The sequence below is a fragment of the Onychostoma macrolepis genome, chromosome 21 (assembly GCF_012432095.1).
Source record: "Onychostoma macrolepis isolate SWU-2019 chromosome 21, ASM1243209v1, whole genome shotgun sequence".
Classification (NCBI taxonomy): domain Eukaryota; kingdom Metazoa; phylum Chordata; class Actinopteri; order Cypriniformes; family Cyprinidae; genus Onychostoma; species Onychostoma macrolepis.
The window spans coordinates 5,592,050-5,613,859 of record NC_081175.1 but is presented as its reverse complement, the minus strand read 5'-3'; the positions used below and the strand labels follow the sequence as shown (position 1 = coordinate 5,613,859).

Here is a 21,810-nt window from a genome sequence, read left to right as displayed (position 1 = left end):
AATCGCATCCAAAATAAAAGTTTTTGTTTACATAATATATGTATGTGTGTGTGTCTATATATATATATATATATATATATACACACACACACAGTATATAGGCTATATATATATATACATAATAAATATACACAAAACTTTTATTTTGTATGCGATTAATCGCGATTAATCGCTTGACAGCACTAATATATATATATATATATATATATATATATATATATATATATATATATACACACACACACAGTATATAGGCTATATATATATATATATATACATAATAAATATACACAAAACTTTTATTTTGTATGCGATTAATCGCGATTAATCGTTTGACAGCACTAATATATATATATATACACACACACACACACACACACACACACAGTATATAGGCTATATATATATATATATATATATATATATATAAAAGAAATTATACACTTTCAAAAGTTATACTTGTAAGCATTGTAAACTTGTATGTCATGTTTTGAAATACAGTTTATATGTATTTTATTTACATACAATAATGCTGAAACTTTTTAGGATCTTTTTTCAGAGTAATTATAATATATAGATACAAAACGGCACTGTTTTCTCTTCTGTAATTGGGCAGGCCCAAGTGAATAGAGCTTACACACTGTAAATTGTGTTGCTATTCATACTAAATGTGCATATCTGTATTTTAAGAAACTGTGCTTGTTTGTTGGAAATGGCTTGGGCTGTGGGTTTTGAAAGGGTTACAGACCTGAAGCTGGGACAAGATTGGCGATCCAGAACTATTTGTCAGGTTTTATGAACGATAATGGACAGAGCTTGTTTACTCAGCTGAGTTTCCCATGGCAAATGCAGTGCAAATCACTGTGCGTGGTCACGGACATGGTGCAGTATTTTCTTTTGCTCTCTACTATAACAAAACAAAGCTGAAAAAAAGTATAAAACAATGCATAATTTCCCATTGTTCTTTGTATGTGTGTGCCATATGGAAACAATTGGTTTAAATATTGTGAACGAGTTTGTGTATGTGTGTCTGTGTTTCTGCTGGTCTGTGTTTATTAAAAATGCAATGCAAATGCAAAAATCTTGTAGAGTTCTAAATGATGCCATGTTTTTCACATGCGCTTTTATTCAAAGACCTTTTTCTTGACATCTTTTCTAACCACAAGTTTTTATGGAAAAATTTGCAGTTTGCACATCCATATGATTTAACCTTGAAATGTTTCATTGCTTGTATTTTTTCTCTCTCTCTGTTAAAGCTAAACAAATGCTGTTTTATTTTTACTTTTTCTATATGTATGAGTCAAATGAATTATCACACATTGTGTGGATTTTCTTTCTTTTTTTTTCTTTGTGTGTGTGTGTGTAAAACTAAGACTATCAAAATGTACCATGGTACCACCATGTTTTTTGACATGTAGAACAGTACATCTTTAAAAACAGGCACTTTGGAGTACAATGTAAATACCATTAAATAAGAATATGTTAATGATTCACAATCATTATCTGCAAGAGTACTTTTTCTTTTTTTTTTTTTTTGCAAGGGGAATAAATATAGATGACAATTAATTGTGTCTTTTTTATTATTATTTTTAATTATTATTATTATATATAACTAGATAACAAGGGTGGGATTCCTAACAGGAATGTGAGGTCTAATACTCAAATATTGTGTATTTGGAGGTGTAATAGTGCCCTCTGTTGGGGAATTTAACCTCTCATTCAGAATACACGTGCTGATAGAATACACATACCAACAATTCCATCTGGGGAAATTAATTAAACAAATAATCAGCCAAAAGCTAAATTTAAAGCTGATTTCAGTCACTCTGCAAGTTAGCATAAGCATTTAAAAAAATTTATTTAGAGTTGAATGAGAGTATGAAGTACCTCTTTATTTGGAAATCATCATTCATACTGTTTCATTCACATGCTGCATCTGATTCACAGTTACCGTGTATTTTTAGATTTAAAAAGTTAAAGTTTAAGACTAAAACCAAGTACCTTCAAATGTGTTAAAACCTTACATTGAAAGAAATGGCAACCTCACAACATTAAAAAATTAATTGGTTTCATTCAACTTGAAAATATTATTTAATTTTGCTGAATCAACCTAAATACATTAATTTATACAATTTTAATGGTTTAAATCAGGTAGAAACAACTGTTTAAGGTGACGACTGGGGGTTAAAACTTATATAATGTAACAATATATCAATCTTGATATTTGTGACTTTTTGCATGAAGGTCAGCTACATGTATAGGGATATTTCACCTAAGACAAAAGTCATTTATTTACTGTATTGTTGTTCAAAACTGTAACGACTTTCTTTCTTCAAACACAGATATTCGGAGCTCTTCAAAATATCTTCTTTTGTTTCCTACAGAAGAAAACCATACCCTATTTTTAAGAATATCCCTTAAAAATAGTGGAATTATTTTTTGTATCTGAAAGCTAGGCCTACATGGGATCTACGCACACAGAAATTTACAGAAAGCTATGTAAATTTCCATGAATCTGATGCCCATCGCACAGTTTAATACATTTCCAAGCTGCCATCTTAAATGTAATAATGTTTTCAGCTAAAACTATAGTAGTCATAGCTCTGTTTAAAGAACTCAAATCAGCACGGTAAATACGCAGTCCAAAGACCTGCTAAGATAGAAATGAACAATGCTGTGCTAGAGTTTAGCAAAGCGACGGTTGAGTAAACTGATAACGGGCCGTCTATCTTGCACCTCATCACGTTTCAACATGCCACAGCACTTTCTCAGTCAGTGGGTCCACGTCTAAGTGCCTCCCGTGGACATTGTTTACCACTTTACCCCCTCCCGATGGCCACACCATACTGAATACTTTATCTGCAGCCACAAAACAGCCTCAGCTGTCAATCTCTGCCACTTCTCTTAGTTAAGCTGATCAAATGATTCCTGAGTGTCCTGACGTCCTCATCTAGACTTCAAATCTGCCTGCCCACAATGGTCTCTCAGCTCCCTCGGGTGCTAGACTTCGAGGACATTAAGTGCCGTCTTGTGTCTGTTGTCACTCTAGACAATCGATGTTTCTTGCTTGTTTGATTGTCATCAGGTTAATGATTTATTTATACCATGTGTTTATGTGAAAGGCTGCCTTTTTTTATCTCCATCTGAGTTCATCCCTAAAATCTCAGCATTTCGCTGGAATTCACACATGGAGGCAATATGACGCAGACTCTTGAGAAATGGACCCTGAATTGGAGATGACATCAGGAAACCGTTGGCCTAACCTCCGCTGATGTCCGCTGTCCATCACAAAGATGAGCGTGATGGAATCAGGATGCCAAAGTGCTGCAGGATTAACAGACTTTCAAGGATGCCTCCTTTCTGCCATTTTGTATTTGGGCTATGAAGGATCACAGTGTTTTCTGAATGCGTTGCTATGTTGTTTTTGACTGCAGTTGTTAGGCTTTGCATCCTCTTGTTGAAGGGTGTACTGGAAATGTCCATTAAGTTTTGACAGAGACATTTGGTGAGCTTTGTCCCAGATTCCAGAGCCAGAAGTTGAAAGACAGAGCGACTTTGTATTATTACTAGCTGCAACTTAAATCCAGTTGTCAGACTCAGTTACTGATTTTTGCTTACAATTCACAAATTCTGTGATAAATATATGAATTTATAAAAGCAATATCACACATGTAAAAGTATGCTATGGACATACATCATTCGGCCGTAGGCATGAGGCTGAAATTTAGTAGTGCAATCCAAGAAGAAGTGTCTAATTCACTAATAAATGTGTTGATGATTTCATACTTGTACGCACAGGAGAACTTTTCACAAAAAGAGTTTAGTCATTTGCATAAAACACACCCAAATCATTTCCATATAAGGGCTTTCTGCACAACCTTTCCTTTACAGCATTTCGTCACTCTCAGAAAACATATGACACTCTCTTTTCATCTGAGAGAACACGCAGCAAGATCCTCGAGCAATTCAAAGTGTAACATCCTCAAAACAAGTCCCCAGTCCTATCCCCAATCACATGTACCGAACTTTTGCACAATGGTAAAAAAAAAAATTAAACGCAGATTTTGCATTATGTTTAAGGTTTTCCACACCAATTCATTTTGTTGACCAATAAATGCTGCTTAGTTGTGACACACGCTGTAAAAAAAAAAAAAGAAAAAAAAGTTGAGCCAACTTAAAATTTTTAAGGCAACCAGCTTCAGCAGATTTTTGAGTTTGCTCAACTTATTTTTGTGGGAGATTCTCAAATTTTTGTTGTATAAACTTGAAAACTCAAAAATCTGCTGGAGCTGGGTGCCTTAAAATTTTAAGTTGGCTCAACTTTTTTTTTTTTTTTTACAGTGCAATTGACAGTGGACAGTGAACAAATTGGTTGAGTGAATGACTCAGTGACTCATTTATAAAAAACAATGGCTGTATTGGTTAAATCAGCTCTTACCTTCATTCACTATTCCCTCATTACTCCACTAATATAGTCCAAAGAATGAGTAAATGGTAACCAGTGATCAAATTTGGACATTTGGAGTGTGCCAAATGCGGCAGACAACATCTTCTGGTGAGACACAGAAGTGAATTCACTGTGAAGCTCACAGTGCACAGTGGGATTTTCAAGAGGTTGCCTGTTTAGAGTACATCAGTTATATATTACTTAATGAGTGCACTCCATGATATCCACTATGGTTTCATCAGACATCGTTACAAATGGCTGTCCCCTCAAATAGTGAACTATGTAAGGGTATTGGGAGCGATTTCAGCACAGCCAATCACTTGTTGTGTTGCTGAATGAATGAGTTATTTTGAACTATAGTTGAATGAATAACTAAATGACTCATTAAGACAGTCGTGTGCTGCCATCTACTAGCGTAACAATGCAACATGCCAAAAAAGACCTCCACTAATACAGATTGAAAGTCTGTTTGGAACATGCAAGACAAGTGGAATGTTTAATAACGTTAATTTAAATACAAAGAATCATGAAATGACAAGGGTTCACAGATTAAGCTAGCCACTAAGCTACGCATTTCACTTCCATGGGTCTACAATGGTGCTTTGAACATGGTAGACCCATGATATTCCTTGAAGTACCAAGACGTACAATGTAAATACCATGAATATTGCAATCCAATTTCAATACCATGGTAGTTTAAATCTCTATAAGGCTGTATCTTACCACATTTGGTCAGCACTATGGTACTGTATAATCAAAGTATAATGGCAAAAGCCTTCTGAGGCAAATCATTTTAAGGTTATGCAATTGTGTGGAATAACAATGATCTTCATATTAATCTTCTTTTCTTTTCTGATGCAACCTTTTCACCGCTTCAGTTTGTCAGCAATATATTGGCAAACTGGGATGATGTAGGGTGAAGTCAGCTAAAATGGGCCACGGTTTGGTAAATTACTTATAATACCATCAAATAAGCTATGCGTGAGTAAATATATTTATATTTTTTAAATGTGAAAAAGTATAAAACTTTTAAAATTATGAGAGTTAGAGTATCAGCAGGTACCTTTTTGAGCCACGACACAACATTCAGGTAAAATGGGCCAGCTGTTCAGTTAAAATGGGCTAATATAAAAAGAGAACAACAAAGGTAATTTCAGCTTAAATCATTTTATTTTTAACAGTAAATTGACACTATGGTCTTTAGTGTGCCATAGCAACACCATAAATGTATTTCATTAAATAGAAAGTTGAATGAATATTTAATTAAACAATGCAATTAAAAATGAACTGGTCATGTTGTATAGGTGTGTGTTTCTGTGCATTGGTGTCTTTTGTGTGCATGTATGTGTGTATGCTTGTTTTTTTTTTTTTTTTTTTGCATGGATCCATATATAGGCCTATAAACCTATTTTCACCCTCAATTTCTGTGTAAATGTGTGTGTGTGTGTGTGTGTGTATGCAGCCCATTTTACTGACATCTTCCTTTCTTTTCTCTCTTCTTTTTTCTCTGTTTCCTTTCTTTGCTTATCCTCCTGCCATACTGTCTGCAATGCAATTTTTTTTTTTTATAAAAGACTGTGATTTTGTATGGATACATACACTATATTGCCAAAAGTATTGGGTCACCCCCTTCTAATGAACAGGTTTGACTACTTTAATAATTTCCATGAGTACAAATCTTAATGTTTAAGCATATAATTATATTCCAGGGAATTGTGTGCTTCTAATTTTAAAGCAACAGTTTGGACAGGACCCTTTTCTATTCTAACATGACAATGCCTCTGTGTATAAGGCAAGGTTCAAAAAGAAATGATTGATTGAGTCAGTGTGGAAGAACTTGACTGGTCTGCAGAAAGCCAAGTCCTAATCCCAGCTGAACACCTCTGGTGTGACTTTAAATGCAGATCTTGAGCCAAAAACTCTTTACCAAACACCAATGACTTGTACATAAGGGTACAGTCATTTTAGACATTTCCAAAACCGTGGCAACAAAGATGGAAGCATAATTCATGTAAGAATTATGTTTCCATCTTTGTTGCCACAGTTTTGGAAGTGCCTTTTTCTGTTCTAAAGAAGGGGGTGTCCCAATACGTTTGTCCATATAGTGTATGTACAAGTCATTGGTGTTTGGTAAAGAGTTTTTGGCTCAAGATCTGCATTTAAAGTCACACCAGAGGTGTTCAGCTTGGATTAGGACTTGGCTTTCTGCAGACCAGTCAAGTTCTTCCACACTGACTAGCTTCTTGTAACGTCTTAAAAAACTCAGACCAATAAAAATTATTGTTACATGTCAACAAGTGTTGAAGCAACAATGCAAGATCGGTTATTGTGATTTTCGGTAAAAATTTAAAGAGATATGATGCTACAACCTTATTTGGCCCATTTTACCTGACTTCACCCTACTATTGACTTAGACAGCTATTTATTCATTTTAATTGAGAGCAATTTATTTGTATTTATTTGACTTATTTGGCATATAGCTTAGTCTAAGGTTTCTAATTCAAAGGCTGATTGATACAAAATTTGACATTCTGTCGTCTAAACTGCTGTAATATATCTCTCCATTTTTTTTTTTTTTTTTTTTAAGGTAGGCTACAAAACTGGATTAGCACTATAAATTGTAGTCACTAATATTGGTTTGAAGAAATAAATAATTCGTCTGTTCCGCTTGAATAATTTTATGAATCGTGCGCATTGGGTTGCACTGGGCTGGTAACGGTTATGGAAAAACTACATTTCCCATGATGCCCGCGCCCGACGTCACCCCCGCGTCGGCTCCCTCTTGACGCACAGTACGCGTCACCGTAGTAACTGGCCGATCCGCTGTGCTGTGTGTCGATTAGCGCTGGAGAGGCGGAAGGGGCTGAGGGATTCTGTTATTATCGGTAACAGATATCCGAGTCCACCTGTGTTTTAGTGCGGACTGGACGATACGATATTGAGGCGGAGAGCCCCTGCTAAAGCGCCGAGATGTTGAATATGTGGAAAGTCAGGGAATTGGTGGATAAAGCGTGAGTATGCCCGGGCTTTTGCATTTCTAAAGAGCTTGTGTGTCGATGCAGAGGCCCGTTACTTATAAAGGTGCGGATCCCGTGACGTCACACACCCTCAGCTGATCACGAGCGCCACACGATTAATATAACATTATGATCTCTTTTATTTCACTATTTTCAACCCCTTCCAGATCATGTGCGTTCTTCTATTAAATTTACATAATTCCACGCTGTTCTGCACGCGTGTTTTTTTATTTTTTTATTTATTAATTAATTTTTTTCTGGGCTGTGTTTCAAAGCCCAGTGAGCTGCCTATCTAGGCAGCATCTTTGGGTAACGTTACGACAGGAGTGTGCAGCAGTTTGGGGCATAATAGGCGCATTTTCCTTGCCTATAATGCTCACAAAATGTTGAATAGGTAGACAGCTCCTTAGGTTACAGATATATTATTTTTACCTGTTCATTCTTGTTGTCAACAGTGTTATCCCGCTAAAACATCTCAGTAGTCAGCAGCACATGAGCTTGAACGGTCTCTGTCAGCATTTATTTTACGTACAGTCACATATGTTTTATTTGTGAGTATAATGTTGAAGAATGTATCGTTTAAAATGGTAAACAGTTAACCGGTTACAGGCCCGTTATACGTGCTAGCTAATTAGCCTATTAGCTTAGCTAAAGTCAGCATTATAGATTCGTATGGGGAATAGATAACGGTATAGCTCAACCTAAACGTCACAACACATACTATGATTATATGACATTTGACGGTATAGCTGTCATCCCTAAAATTACGACGCCCAGATGACCTTAGTAGTACCTGTGGGCCTTGTTTTTCTCCATCATGCTAGGTGCTCTTCACCTGAAAAATGAATGAGTTTCAGTTCAGTCCTTTAACTGATTTATATTGCAAGTGATGGCAGAACTTTGTGATGCAAATTGATGAGAAACATCAATATTAGTCTTGATTTTAAAACTAAGCGTGATCTATTATTATATTGAGAACTGTATTTTACTTATTGGATATCCTAATGAAACATTGCATGTCTTTTCACAGAAAGTTTACAAAATGTTTGTGCATGGCAATGTGCTTTATTCCTGGTCACAAATTTTTTAACAAAAACGAAACAATTTATTTATGTATAACATTTAAGTAGCAGATTATAGTGGGAAGAGGAAAATGGTAAGCAGTGATTCATTGCATTTTTTCATATTTCATTTGCTTTATTTCACAAAGTGTATACTTGAAATCTATGTAATTTAATTATGCAAATCAATCCTTTTTCACAATATTTACACAGAAGTAGTGCATTATCCACCAGCAAGGCTGTTGATTGACTAGCCAGCAAAAGAATGTTTCACTTACTCTGGAAAAAATAGGCACAATTATTGACCAAAGTGATAAGAAAATCAATGAATGAATGATTGTTGACCATTTTGAGATTATTTATTTTACACTGTCTCAAAATTAGTCATATCTGTTGATAGCATTAATATATTATTCAAAAACCAAAAACAGCTTAAAGATTCATTATTTGTCCATTAACATGGCTAATCTGAAAGACTATCTCAAAATTTTTGCTGTGACATTCCCATAAAACAGTGATTTGATTGTGTAAACTTGAATCTAAAGGTAAAAGTGGAGTAGTTGGTGAAAACTAACCACACAAATGAAATTTTCCCTGATCCTTTACCTGGAATGCAGCACTACTGTTTTTTTAATTGTTATTGTCAGTTTGCCATTCAGTGGAGCATTTCCATTTCATATTAACCTTTCACAAATACTGGAGGGATATTAACCTCTGTGGAGAAAGAGCATAAAAGGCCATATGTCTATAAATTTTCAAGACTAGAGTTTTGTGCTATAGGCATATCAATAAAATACAAAAATCGATATATTCAAACAATATATATCTCGACTTTTTTTCAATCAGAGGAACTGTCAACTGGACAGCTGTTTTTGCAGTGTACATTTAAATGGCTTAATGCAAATGCAGTTATTATAATATAAAAAATAATAAATTTTAGTTATGAATAATAATATTTTTGTCAAAACATTTTAAAGCATGTAAAAATACACTTTTGAGTTGGACAGTTTTCAGATAATATAAAATATTATGTGTATATTCATGCTCCCAGTAAGAACTGCTCATAAGTTTCTGACTCATTTTTTTCTGTGTCTGTTGCACAAACAAGTCCTGCAGTCAGGTTACTGTAATAGATGCCACAGCTGAAGGCATCTTTTAAGCATGCATGAATTCAGCTGAAAGGAGGTGGATATTGATATAGTTGGCCTTTTCTTTGGCATTCATTGTGCATTGTTGGGTTAGGCTTCTTCGTTTGTCCTTGCAGTGGTACCCACGATAATAAATAAAAGAATCATCATAAAGTTTTATTACGCTTGTCAGCTTGGTGCAGGCAGTGTTTGTTCTATTCAGTGTGATTGTTTGTGGTCTAACACATATTATAATGTGGTGCAGCATGGTGGTGTTTCTAATTCATTTAGGGCTGGATAAATGGAATGTACTGCTAGCTAATCGACGATTGACTTTTAACTCAAAAAGCTTGTGAATGTACTCCCCCGGTCAGGAAATTCATTGTGTTGTGTTACGAATTACGGATTGACACAGGAATGCACTGAATTTTCAGCATTGCCGCAAGGGGCGCTGATAGTGGCATTTGTGTAAACTGTCTTCTGCAGTCATTTTTCTCTTTTTAGTCATTGCTGTAAATGTTTATGTCACTCATTCTGCACTGCAAAGCCAAAATGCAGTAAGTATTTTCTCCAAATTGTTGATGCATCTCTTAGACTGTAGCTGTGCTAAAGAGGAAAAGGGAGTGTGAAAATTGAATCAATCAAAAGTAACGAAGTTAATGTATTTGATTTTGAATGGCAGGATGCATGCGTGTTAAAATTACTGTAAAAATCAGTTTGCTAATGCTGGCTGTTTATAGACCATTTAAAAAAAAAACAACAATTTTAAAGGGCTACTATTATGTCCTTTTGGAAAGTCTTGATTTGGTTTTTGGGCTGTACTAGAATAGTTTTTGCTTGATTGTTCATATTTTGTTTGTAGCACCTCTCTTTCGAGTCTGTCTTGAACACCCGGTTTAGTTCTTGTTTCGATAAAGCCCCTCCTTCCGAATCATGAAATGTGCTCTGATTGGTTAGCTGGCCCAGTTTGTTGTGATTGGCAAAACGCTTGGAGCATGTTTCAGAAATGACACGACCCTTACCTTAACTGCGAGTTTCATCTGCTCAGCTGTAAATATTAACAATGATGATGTCAATTTTGCCACACTAATTTGAGTCTGATTCAGAATGTTTACGAACAAGAGGACCGTGCAGAACCTTTGCAAGCACACATAAAAGGGTTTTGGAAACAGGGTGGAAAAAACAGTGTCTTTTTGCCGGGATGAAAACACGCAACTAAAGCAGCTCTTCGTCTTCAACATTACTAAAGTTTAAAAAAAAAAGTGAAATAATTTTATATGTTCAAAAATACATGGAAATTAAAGCTAGTTTCAAACAGTGAACTTTACAAGGGCAAGTCAATATCTCCTGAATTTATGACCTCATCTTATGTGTTTCTCTGAAAGAATAAATAAATAAAAAGCATCTACACTGAGCAACAGTTATGATTCGTACTGTGGCTGCTTTTCATGCCTTCAGTCAACAAAGCAAGTGTGAAAAATGAAATTTAGAACATTGTTGCTGTGTCCCAATTCGCCTACTTATACTATGCCCTAAAAATATGTACTCTTTTTGTGAAGAAAAACTACATACTTTTGAGTATGGAGCAGAATAGTACTACTTCGTCATAGCTGCGTCTTTAACGGACGCTCTATTGCTTAGTTACGTGCATCTTGTAACTGTTTAACCTGCCCTGTCAATCATCTTCTCACAGTTAACATCATCCACATTTTGTTTAATTTGAGTCCTTCATGCCGAGAACTCTGCTCATGTGTTTGAATAATGATGCATTTAAAAGTTAATGACCAAACGTTATAACCAAACGACCAATCATTATAAAAGTTCACAGTGTTGCTGCAGATGAAATTAAATGTGGATAACATTAAATTAATATTTTTTAATCAGGTTAGACATTGATTATTTATCACTCAAAACCATTTCTCTACCTGTCTGTTGGTCGCGCATATCCGCCATGTTTGTAGTTTTTTAACACTTTTTATGCGTGTTTGTAGTTATAATCGAATCCCCCGTCCACCGTGCAATGTGTTGTGGGCAATATTAGCCGTTAGAGTGTGCATCGATCTGCACTTCAAATTCTAACCGGAAGTAGTAGACCATCCGGGAATCGTTGGCATACTTTTTTAAACATACTATGATTTGGGACATACTAATTCTATTTTTGAATACTATTTAGGACGCAAATTGGTGTAGTATGCGAATTGGGACGCAGCATGTGTTTTTGTGTGTTAGTTTATGAGATAAAACAGGTTAACATGAGCGGCTGTTTTTTTTTTTTTTTTGCTGCTTGTAAAATAAAATTTTAGATTATTAGAAGATGGTTTAGAAATTAACAGGGGTTTGGCAAAAGTGTCACTAAAATTATAAAAATGGCCACATAATTCAAGATATAACAGTTTTTACAAAACAAGAAGATTAGTATATGATTTTTACGATTAGCCTAGATTTAGTATATAGATTTTCTTAATCTTTTAGATTGTCCCCTGAGATTGTTTTCTTGTATAGGCTGAATATACTACATGATTTCTGCACATGATTTTTTGCCCCAATTAAATCAACGCTAGTTGCCGAAAGTCAGAGCCAGTCTGCAGATTTTGGGCAGTCAGAGTTGACAGGTTGTTGTCTTCAGAACGACTTTAAAGTTTTATATTGTGTGATTATTGGTATATAAGCCATAGTGTATTCCAATTTCCATGACACTAAAATGTTGTTTAGGGAGTCCTCCTGTGCTTTTATGGACCTACAGAGTTTTTTATGGTTTTCGGAAGTGTTATTAATTACGTTGCCAAACCAGAGCCAGTTTTATGCATGTTTGGCAAAACTCAGTTGATCAGCTTTTTGGCTGCTGGGAGATGGTGGGGAGTGATGCGTAATCACAATGACTTATTTTGGTAATGCACCAACAGTTCAACAACCTACAGATGAGAATCATAAATTAGGCTTAAATCCACCCCACACTAAACTGTCCAGCACATTTCCAACAGGAAAAGTGTCATGCTGTGTTGATTTTCCATTTGAATGCCAAGTCATGACGTTACCACACACAGACTTGATTATGATAACTGCACTTTTAGATATTTTAATAGAAAATAGCTGATCATTCCAACTTTGTAATTCCTGTCTTTCCTAATGTTGTGTTCACCTGTGGTGTGTCAGGAAGGTAAGTTATATCCTTAGTACACCCTTAAACTGGCAGTACACTTGTGGTTTGTGCCTGGCACACGCAACAGTGTAAACCATTCTACTCATTGAAAAAGGACTTTGTCCAAACCCTATTTTAAAGTTATTTGCTCTGTTGAATTTCAACAAGATTGGTTACAGAAGTTATCTTACACTTATTTAACGTGTCAGCAACAGTGCTTCCAAGAAAGTTAAAGTTGCTCCTCTGTTTAAGCCAAAAGGTGGGATTTATTTCTTCTTATTTGCAGTTGCCCAATATATTTCATCCTCATGTATGGTTTTGTTTCTTCTTGTAACTTAAAAAAAAAAAGAGGAAAAAAAAGAATGGTCTATTGTACTAAATTTGATGTTGTAATAACTTTATGCGGAAGGTATAGATGTCAGGCCATAAGGCTAAAGCCTTTGATTTATTGCTTGAATTTGGAATCAGAATGCAAATGTCCCAGCTTGTCTGCTTTAAATGTGTTCTGAATACTAAAATACTTTTGTCATTGATGTGACTATCATTGGTGTTTATCACTGTGGATTGAGGAATGCACATAATCAATAGCAGCTGGACAATTCCACTGAATTATAAGTAAGAATAATCAACAAATAGTTTCCAGTACTTTGTTAACCACCATATAATTTAGTAAAATAAATTATTGTAATCATTTTTATCGGAGTTCTAATCACAATGCATCAGCTCAACTTGATGCTGATCTGCATGAGTTGCACACACAGCATTTGGTTAAATAACCAGTTGTGATTTGAGTTGGAATGTCTCAGAGGTCAAAGTCTGCTGGTTTGAAGGCATTTTAGATTGATTCCTATCTTCACGAAAGTGAAATATCACATCTGTATTGGAGAGGTGTCATATCTATCCCTTTAGCCCTGACATATCCAAAAAGAAAAGTAATCCCAACCTCAAACCCTATAAATACAACACAAAAATAATGAAAAATAAATTAAACAAACATATTTGCTAAAAAGGCTTACAAAAAAGCAATACTCAAACCTTTTATGATGCATAATTAAAATAAACTGTCAGTTACGCCTTAGTTCACACTACAGGATTTTAAGCCCGGTTTGCAAGTTAACGAGCTCGCCGACAGGTCGGTCTGTAATCGGGGGGGAAATCAGCGGGTGATCGGCGCTCCGCAATCTTTATGTGTGAACTACACAACGATGCATCAAAGATGCTCGCTGACTCGTCGCCGACACCTCGCCGACGCCAAATAAATATCTAGCATGCCAAATATCTGGACCGGTCGGCCGACTCGAAATCACGTGGTGTCAGGTGTCAGGTGTCGTGACGAGCTACAGCCAATGAAAGAGCAAGGCAGACCGTTCAATCTTACATAAAGATTGCGGAGCGCCGATCACCCGCTGATTTTCCCCCTGTCGACGAGCTCGTTAATTGCAAATCGGGCTTAAAATCCTGTAGTGTGAACTAGCCTACTATATTTATGTAATATTTTTATGACGCTTTGCTTGTATATTATAGCTATGTTTAGTTGTTTTCTACATGCAACTGTTTTCATTTATAATTCGATTATTTTAAGTTATTTTTTATTAATTAAAATTGCTAATTTTATTATTAAATTAAATTTCTTTGTAAATTAAATTTTCTAAGTAATAATAAAAATGTGAGGTTTTTTTTGTATTTGTATTTGTATTCAAACCTGTTGACCTTTGAACTGTAATCAAATTCAATCATAAAGGAAAGGTTGTCAGCAGGTCCTGCCAAAAGTATGCTTTCTTTAAAAATGCCTTTTTTGTCTAAAGTTGAAGGCAGCATCACATGTCAAATGTACATTTCTAGCGATCTCAGAATGCACTGCGTGGAATGAAAAAAAAATGAAAACAAACTTCATTCTGTATTGAATAAACTTCCATTACATCTTTAAAATGAAATATTTCATCCATATATACATTTGTTTGTTGTTGAGCGCAAAACCCAGTGGTAGCCCCAACTCAGAATCACCCATCTCCATAATTCACATCTCTTGGGACTTCTTTCCCTAGCAAACTTTCCCTTGTCCAGGTATCACTTCTTTCATCTCTTAGCTGCTGCTTTCGTTCTCTCTCCATCATACTTATTATAAACCGCCACCATCCTCATCTCCATCGTAAAGCTTTATCCAGACCTTTGCTTCCCTCTGAAGCTCTAGGTAGTCTTTCTAGTCTGAGGTGGCGGAGCAGAAAAGCTGAAACCACTCAGAGCTTTCATGTGAGGCGTCTTGAGTTTGTTGTGGGTTTTTCGCAGGCCATAGCTCCACAGTGAATGTGTAAGTACACCCATTCATTCTAGCGAAGAACAGCGAAGGAGAGAATAAAAGAAGTGGAGAGTAAATCTCGGCAGGCCCATAGAACAAAGAGGCTGCGGATGCAAAGGATGGCAAGACGCCCCTATACGCCTGTCTGTGCCCCCTTCTCTTTGTGCAAAAGAAAGCCTGCCTCTTCTGCTTTTGTCTTTCCTGCATATTGAATATTCCAGTGGAATATGTGCAGCACAGTACACAGCACCGTACTTGTGTCTGGAATGTATTTATTATGTGTGTGTGACTGCTCTACAGGCCGCTTGCTTGCATAAACCGACATCATTCATTATTCAGTTGCCTGAGATTTTCCTTGTAATCTTAGGCCAACTTTGCAGTACTCTTTCTACGTGCTTGAATCACATAGATTGCCAATCCCACTTTCGTGAACTCTTGCTTGTCACTGAGACAGCCAAAACAAAAGACTCCGCTCCGTGATGCTGTGCAAGTTTGTGGTCAAGCCAGTAAATGTACAACTTTTGTGCCTGATTGATGATTTGAATTAAAAGTTTGCCTTTATTAGGTTGTATAAGACTCTTCAATTAAAAATAATATTAGAATTTATTATGAATTTATGATTTCTGAAGGATCATGTGACACCAAAGACTGGAGTAATGGCTATTAAAAAATTCAGCATTGCATTACAGGAATAAATTACATTTTGTCAAGTATTTCACCATCATAGAGAGTATCACGAGGCATGCATGTACGTTACCAAGACTCAGCGAATGCGTGTTCTACATCAGCAGCACCATGCGCATACGCTGCTTACATGCAGAGCTACTCTCGATAATGGCGGAAGACAAGATTTGGAGGAGAAGAATTGTTGAATAAAGTCATTATTTTTGTTTTCTTTGCACACAAAAAAGTATTCTCATAGCTTCATAAAATTACGGTTGAACCACTGATGTCACATGGACTGTTTTACCAATGTCCTTACGTTTCTGGGTCTGGGAACATTTCATTTGCGTTGCTGTCTATGGAGGGCCAGAGAGCTGTCGGATTTCATCAAAAATATCTTAATTTGTGTTTCAAAGATGAACGAAGGTCTTACAGGTTTGGAACGCTATTAGGCTGAGTAATTAATGACTGAAAGTCGTATTTATTTTTTAACGTGCAAAAATTTAGGACGAGAAAGACTTGCAAAGACCTCATGTCTGTAAATTGTGCATAACATTTGTATGTAAATTGTATGATCTGAATGTGACAATTTACATGCTAATGGATTTATGATCAGTTTACACATTGATTCTGCTTGAGTTTTGTGAATAAGGCCCAAAGGTTGTATCTGTCCAGCCCTGCTCAACATACAGATGCATGATGTAATGAAGCTGTTAGATGAATGTCAGTGTGGCTTTTTATGGAATAGTGCTGGTTAAGCAACTTAACATCCTTCCTTGCCAGCTGCCACACAATTAGTTCCATCTTTCAGTCATCGAGACCATATGTGCAGCATTGGCCTCCATCTGAATTGCCTGAATTACTTGAGGAATTTTGAGGTTTTGTTTTTGAAAGTGTTTACAGATTGAATTTGCTCTGCCATTAAGTAAAACTGATCCATTGGAAAGACCACGCCACCCCCCCGAAGCCTGAAAGTGACGCAGATGAGCGGGATCAATGTCTTTATTGCCAGTTTTTGCTGAAGTCATTGATTTGGCTCAATGTGATTTTGGCTCTCTGACTCTTCAAATGATTGCATATCAGCTGCGTTGTCTTTCCAGACCACCTGCTTCCACGTTCCAGCGAGATGCATGTTGTCCACCTGCCAGCATTCCTGTTTTTACGGCACATCATCCAGCACCACTAGACTCTCTGTAATAACTTCCAGAAGTTCACTTTCACCCTCCCACCCTCTTTGCCCTTTGGGATTGTGAGAGTGAGGCGGAAAAAGCCACATTTTCACATTAGTAATGATTATGGAAAGTGTTTGCAGCTGTTTTGAGAGTTAGCATGATAAACATCCACCGAGCGCCACCTCTGCAGTGTTGTTGTGCATGTGGTTCTGGTCATTTTCAGATGATGTGGCATCGATCTATGATTTACAGGCTTTGCCCGTGTTGATTGTCTATTAGTAGGATGCACTGTTTAGTCTGCTCTAAAGGCCATGCCACAATAAGCCATTGTCAGGCCATCGTTGAGCATCTGTTAGCCTGGTTTTTGCATTGTGTTCCACTCCGTTGGCATTAGTCGGACCCTCATGTGCAGCTTTTTGACCAGTTGAGCTTGTTGAATGGGTGGCAGAGATCAATCTGATTGGCTGTTCAGCTTGAAAGTGACAAAAGCGAGCAAACAAATGGCAATGCTTTTGCCATTTGCAATTTTTTTTTGTATTATGAATCTGTCTGTGGTGAGCGAAATTGGTACGAAAATGGTAAGCAAGCACTACTTTGGTTATGTTTTGTACATCCGCAATCCTAGCTCTGCCGGTTTCCCTTTTTAAATGGTGAAGGCTACTTCCACCTGCTGGTATGGAGAGTTATTTCCTCTCATGCAGAGGCTAGAATGCTAGTTAGCTGATGACTGATGGTCTTTGCGTTGTGTCCAAATGCAACTTTTTGGCTCAGATGTAGGTAACATGGTAGTTCTTTGATATTGCTTTGGTGTGTCTGGGCCTTAGTAGTGGAGCTAATACTCGTATAGTGCTGACTATAGGCTGTACATTTATTATTAGGTTTGTCTAAAGATGCTCTGAAAACTGTTTTGATCTATGTCACCCAAAAAAGCCCTCATGAGAACCCCAACTCGTGGTTTCTTTTAATTGTGGAGCACAGAAGCAGATATTTAGACAGAATGTCTACACTGCTGTCAAACTCCAAGATGGACAAAACAAAAGATGTGTGTGCGACTGCATTCTTCTAAAGCCATTTTGTGAGTCATCATTCGAATGCAAGATTGACATTTGAGATCTATGGTGAAGAGAAGGATTTTTTTGCTTCAGAAGATTTGGAATATAGCATATTAGTTGCATGGACCACTTTTATGTCTTTTTGTTTTTTTGAGCTGTCGGGCTGGGCGATAAACAAGATTGCGATTTTTAAAATATGTTGTTAACGTTGATAAGCGCTGGACATATTTACTCGATATGGATTAATCTAACAGCAGAAATAAACGTGACAATAGGCAGTCTGTGCATGTTGCTAGTAAGTCTACATGTTATGCGTGTCTCTGAGTGAAAAGACCTTACTCCAGTTTGCGCAATATTTAATTTTTGAAGAAAAAAACAAAAACAAACCTTATATGTTCTCATTCCCATCAAACATGTAACATGTTTAATAACATTAATACACAAATATTGCTTAGCTGATGAAACGTCTTTCTGACAAAATCTGTCAGTAGACAAAAACTCCATAAAACAGTTTTGAAAGTTGTGAGTGGGGAAAATTACGTGATCTTGGATCTTTAAACAATGCGTGCCATTGTAAAGACGGTAACACCGTGTCATAACTACACGACAAGATTGCAGTGACGAACAATTTGGCTGTCCACATCAGACGCAACATGACAATGCAAATCAAATCAACGTGACAGAATCAATCAAATACCACAGCCAAACATAAGTGTGTGTGGGCAGGCTCTTTCTGGAAGCACACTGCACTCGCAATAAAATAGATGTTTAAAATTAATTCACAAATATTAAACCTTTTAACATTATTAAATGTACATGCTGAGTGACTGATACCATCTTTATGGAATACACTTGTTGGTTCGCACTGAGTTTGCCGTTTTAACGTACATGTTTGCTTTAATTAATTTTCAAGATCTGAGGTAAACTATCTGTTGTTGCTTTCAGTACAGCTGTAAATGTCATGCAGTATGATATTCAAACTCACATTAGTGAGTCACACTTAACATTGAATAAAGCACATAAGCAGTACCTGAGATTATCACTGTTATAGTTTGTATGTTATTGCTCTAGCCGTGCCGTAGCAGAAATAGAAACCGTTTAAAAAAAACGAAAACAAAAGGAAATATTGCGTGTCGCCGTTGTGGCTGGTTAGGACAAAAACTCCAATTAACATGGAAAAGATACCTTTTATCATGTGTCGCGGCGTCGTAGGACAGTGTTATCCCTCACAACCTTGTTTTCATAAGAATTAAATTCAATATGGCATCAAACCTGATTAAGGTCTATGAGTGGCGCAGTTTTGTCTACTACACAAAATGAAGCACACGTGCCGTCTCAAAGATATGAAGACAGTCCATATTTCCAGAGCTGTTCTGAGACTCACTTCGCAAGCTTTTCACAAAGCTACCATCAAATATACACCCAAACTCAGAGATCTTCGACAAACCGTCAAAATAAAAGCGTGGTTTAACCTAAAGAAATTGTGGTAGAAATGTTTTTATTTTTTATTTTTTACTAACTTGTACTTCTCAAAGCTACTCTGTAGAATTTAATTGTGATCAAACTAGTTGTTTACATTCATTAAAAGTTTAACAAACATGTGGAAAGCATTTCCTTTCCCATTAATGTTAAATGAATATTGTGATAAATATTGATATTGTATGATTTGGGGGAAATATATATTGTGATGATATTTTTGGCCAAACTGGACAGGCCTTTTGTTGAATGGAAATAGCAGCGAGGCCATTCTGTTAAATATCTCCATAGTTATGAAATGTTTTTGCATTAACCCTCTTCCAACCCTGTTAAACAGTAAGCATGTTTTTGTTATACTGACCTATAACTTATGCTCTGAAGTGAATTGTCAGTTCGGCCTTTGACCCATGGTTGACTTGAGTTAAAACTAGCTATACATGTGTGTGTTTCTTTTTTAATTACTTACTTTCTCCATTTGACTTAGACTATTAATTAAAATTTATGAGCACCAGGACTTATTTTCATTCCCAAATGAAGGCACATCATTTCGTTGTCGTGTCCTCCTACGCTTCCTGGCTTCTGTAGTTTTGTGGGAAACAATCAAGTTTGACATGAGCATTAACTCTTAATGATGTGGCCCACTCCCAATTTCCTCCTGTTATTTCTGTCATCTACCTTTCTTGTAGCAAGTTAAAAACTGTAAAGATTTGTCTACAAGTTGAATTGCATCTCTTGAATCTTTAGGGCTGAGAACAAAATTATTAACGGGACCCTCTCTATTGGGTCACACAAGCGTTGGCTAGCTTAGTATCTGTTGTTAAGACTCTGCCAGGCAGATTTGATAAAATAATATTTTATATAATATGTGAATCATACATTTCATTTGTTGAGAATATATTTTGGCTTCATAATTCCACCATTCAGAATTGTAATCCTACACATTTTGTTCCATAGAATGACAGGCTAAACTATGACAATCTCAACAAATTGGATTAGTCACATGAGAATGCCCGGTGGATTTAACACTAAACAGAGCTGTCTGTACAGTTTTTCATCTTCTCAACACATTTAAACCTTTGGCAGCATGTTTTCTTCTATCAGTCCAAAATACACACCAGTCGACCAAAGCTGACCGGCTCGAGAGTGTTTTTTTTATTTTAACACCTCCACGTGTAACAATAAACAGACTTGTGTGTCTTTGTGTGGTTGCCTGGTGTTTATTTGTGGTTCTTTGTTTTTTACTGTTTCCCAGCACCAATGTTGTGATGAACTACTCAGAGATAGAGTCCAAGGTTCGAGAAGCCACCAATGATGACCCCTGGGGCCCATCGGGTCAGCTCATGGGTGAGATTGCCAAGTAAGTGCTCAGCCTGCTGGGTGGTAAGAGGACTACGTGTTCCCTTTCAGTCTTCAGGCATTCACTGACTCTACTCTCAACTACCGCAGAACATTTGTGTAGGGCAATTACTGCAGAATTATCTCATCATTGATAGCTGATGATTTCAGTTGCTTTGCATCATGCCTTAGACTTGAGATCATCTGAAAGTTTAGTCATTACATTCTCATGTCATTTACTTGTTTTTTGTTTTTGTTTTTTTGACACATAATATCATAAGAAAATATACAAATATCTTTAAAGCTGTTTAGTTTGTCAGTGGTATTGGTTCCTGTTTTTGACAGGTTGAAAAATATGACATATTATACAACTTAAAAAAAAAAGCAATTGCATATCAACTGGGCCATTTCAGAATCACTGCATTTTATCCATTGGAAGAGAGATTTATTTATTTATTTATTTTTATTTGAATGAGAGGACTGTCCATATCAGATATTTGTGGCCTCATTTAACCCCTGGTTACAAAACCTTATATTCCTATTGGAAGCAGTTTATGTGTTCTGATTGTTAATACATTCCTAAAGCATTATACCTTATAAATTAACATAATACAAGGTTTAAAAGCTCTATCCATTTAGTATAAAGTCATTGTACATAATGTGACTAATCTGCCTTACTGCAGATCCACATTTATGTACGAGCAGTTCCCTGAAGTTATGAACATGCTTTGGACTAGAATGCTGAAAGACAACAAGAAGAATTGGAGAAGAGTTTACAAGGTACAGTGCACTGCTCATCTTGCATCATATTTTCACCTTTGAAATTGAGACCCAATTGCTGAAATGAAGTGTACGCTTCATTCACAATGTTTAGTCAAAGTCATTGGCCATGCCTATATATCAGTCTGTTGCTAATTTTCATTCATCTCTAATGTGTGGTTCGAAATGTGCTTCAAAATTTTAAATAGTCCAGTCTACTCTTGTAGCTGTGTTTGTTTTGGAAATATCCCTAATAATGCCGTCTT

General features: G+C 36.3%; 1 protein-coding gene across 2 annotated transcripts in view; it reads left to right on the top strand.

Moving 5' to 3' along the window:
* Positions 1 to 7,236: 7,236 nt before the first annotated feature.
* clint1b (clathrin interactor 1b) overlaps positions 7,237 to 21,810 on the top strand; it is a 32,861-nt gene continuing 18,287 nt past the window's right edge. The window contains exons 1-3 of one of the 2 annotated variants that reach the window (XM_058758621.1): positions 7,237 to 7,458; positions 20,703 to 20,807; positions 21,469 to 21,565. In XM_058758621.1, coding sequence (XP_058614604.1) covers positions 7,418 to 7,458; positions 20,703 to 20,807; positions 21,469 to 21,565 — 243 coding nt within the window. In that variant the 5' untranslated portion in view covers positions 7,237 to 7,417. The remainder of the gene's footprint in view (positions 7,459 to 20,702; positions 20,808 to 21,468; positions 21,566 to 21,810) is intronic. The other variant, XM_058758620.1, reaches the window with a different exon arrangement.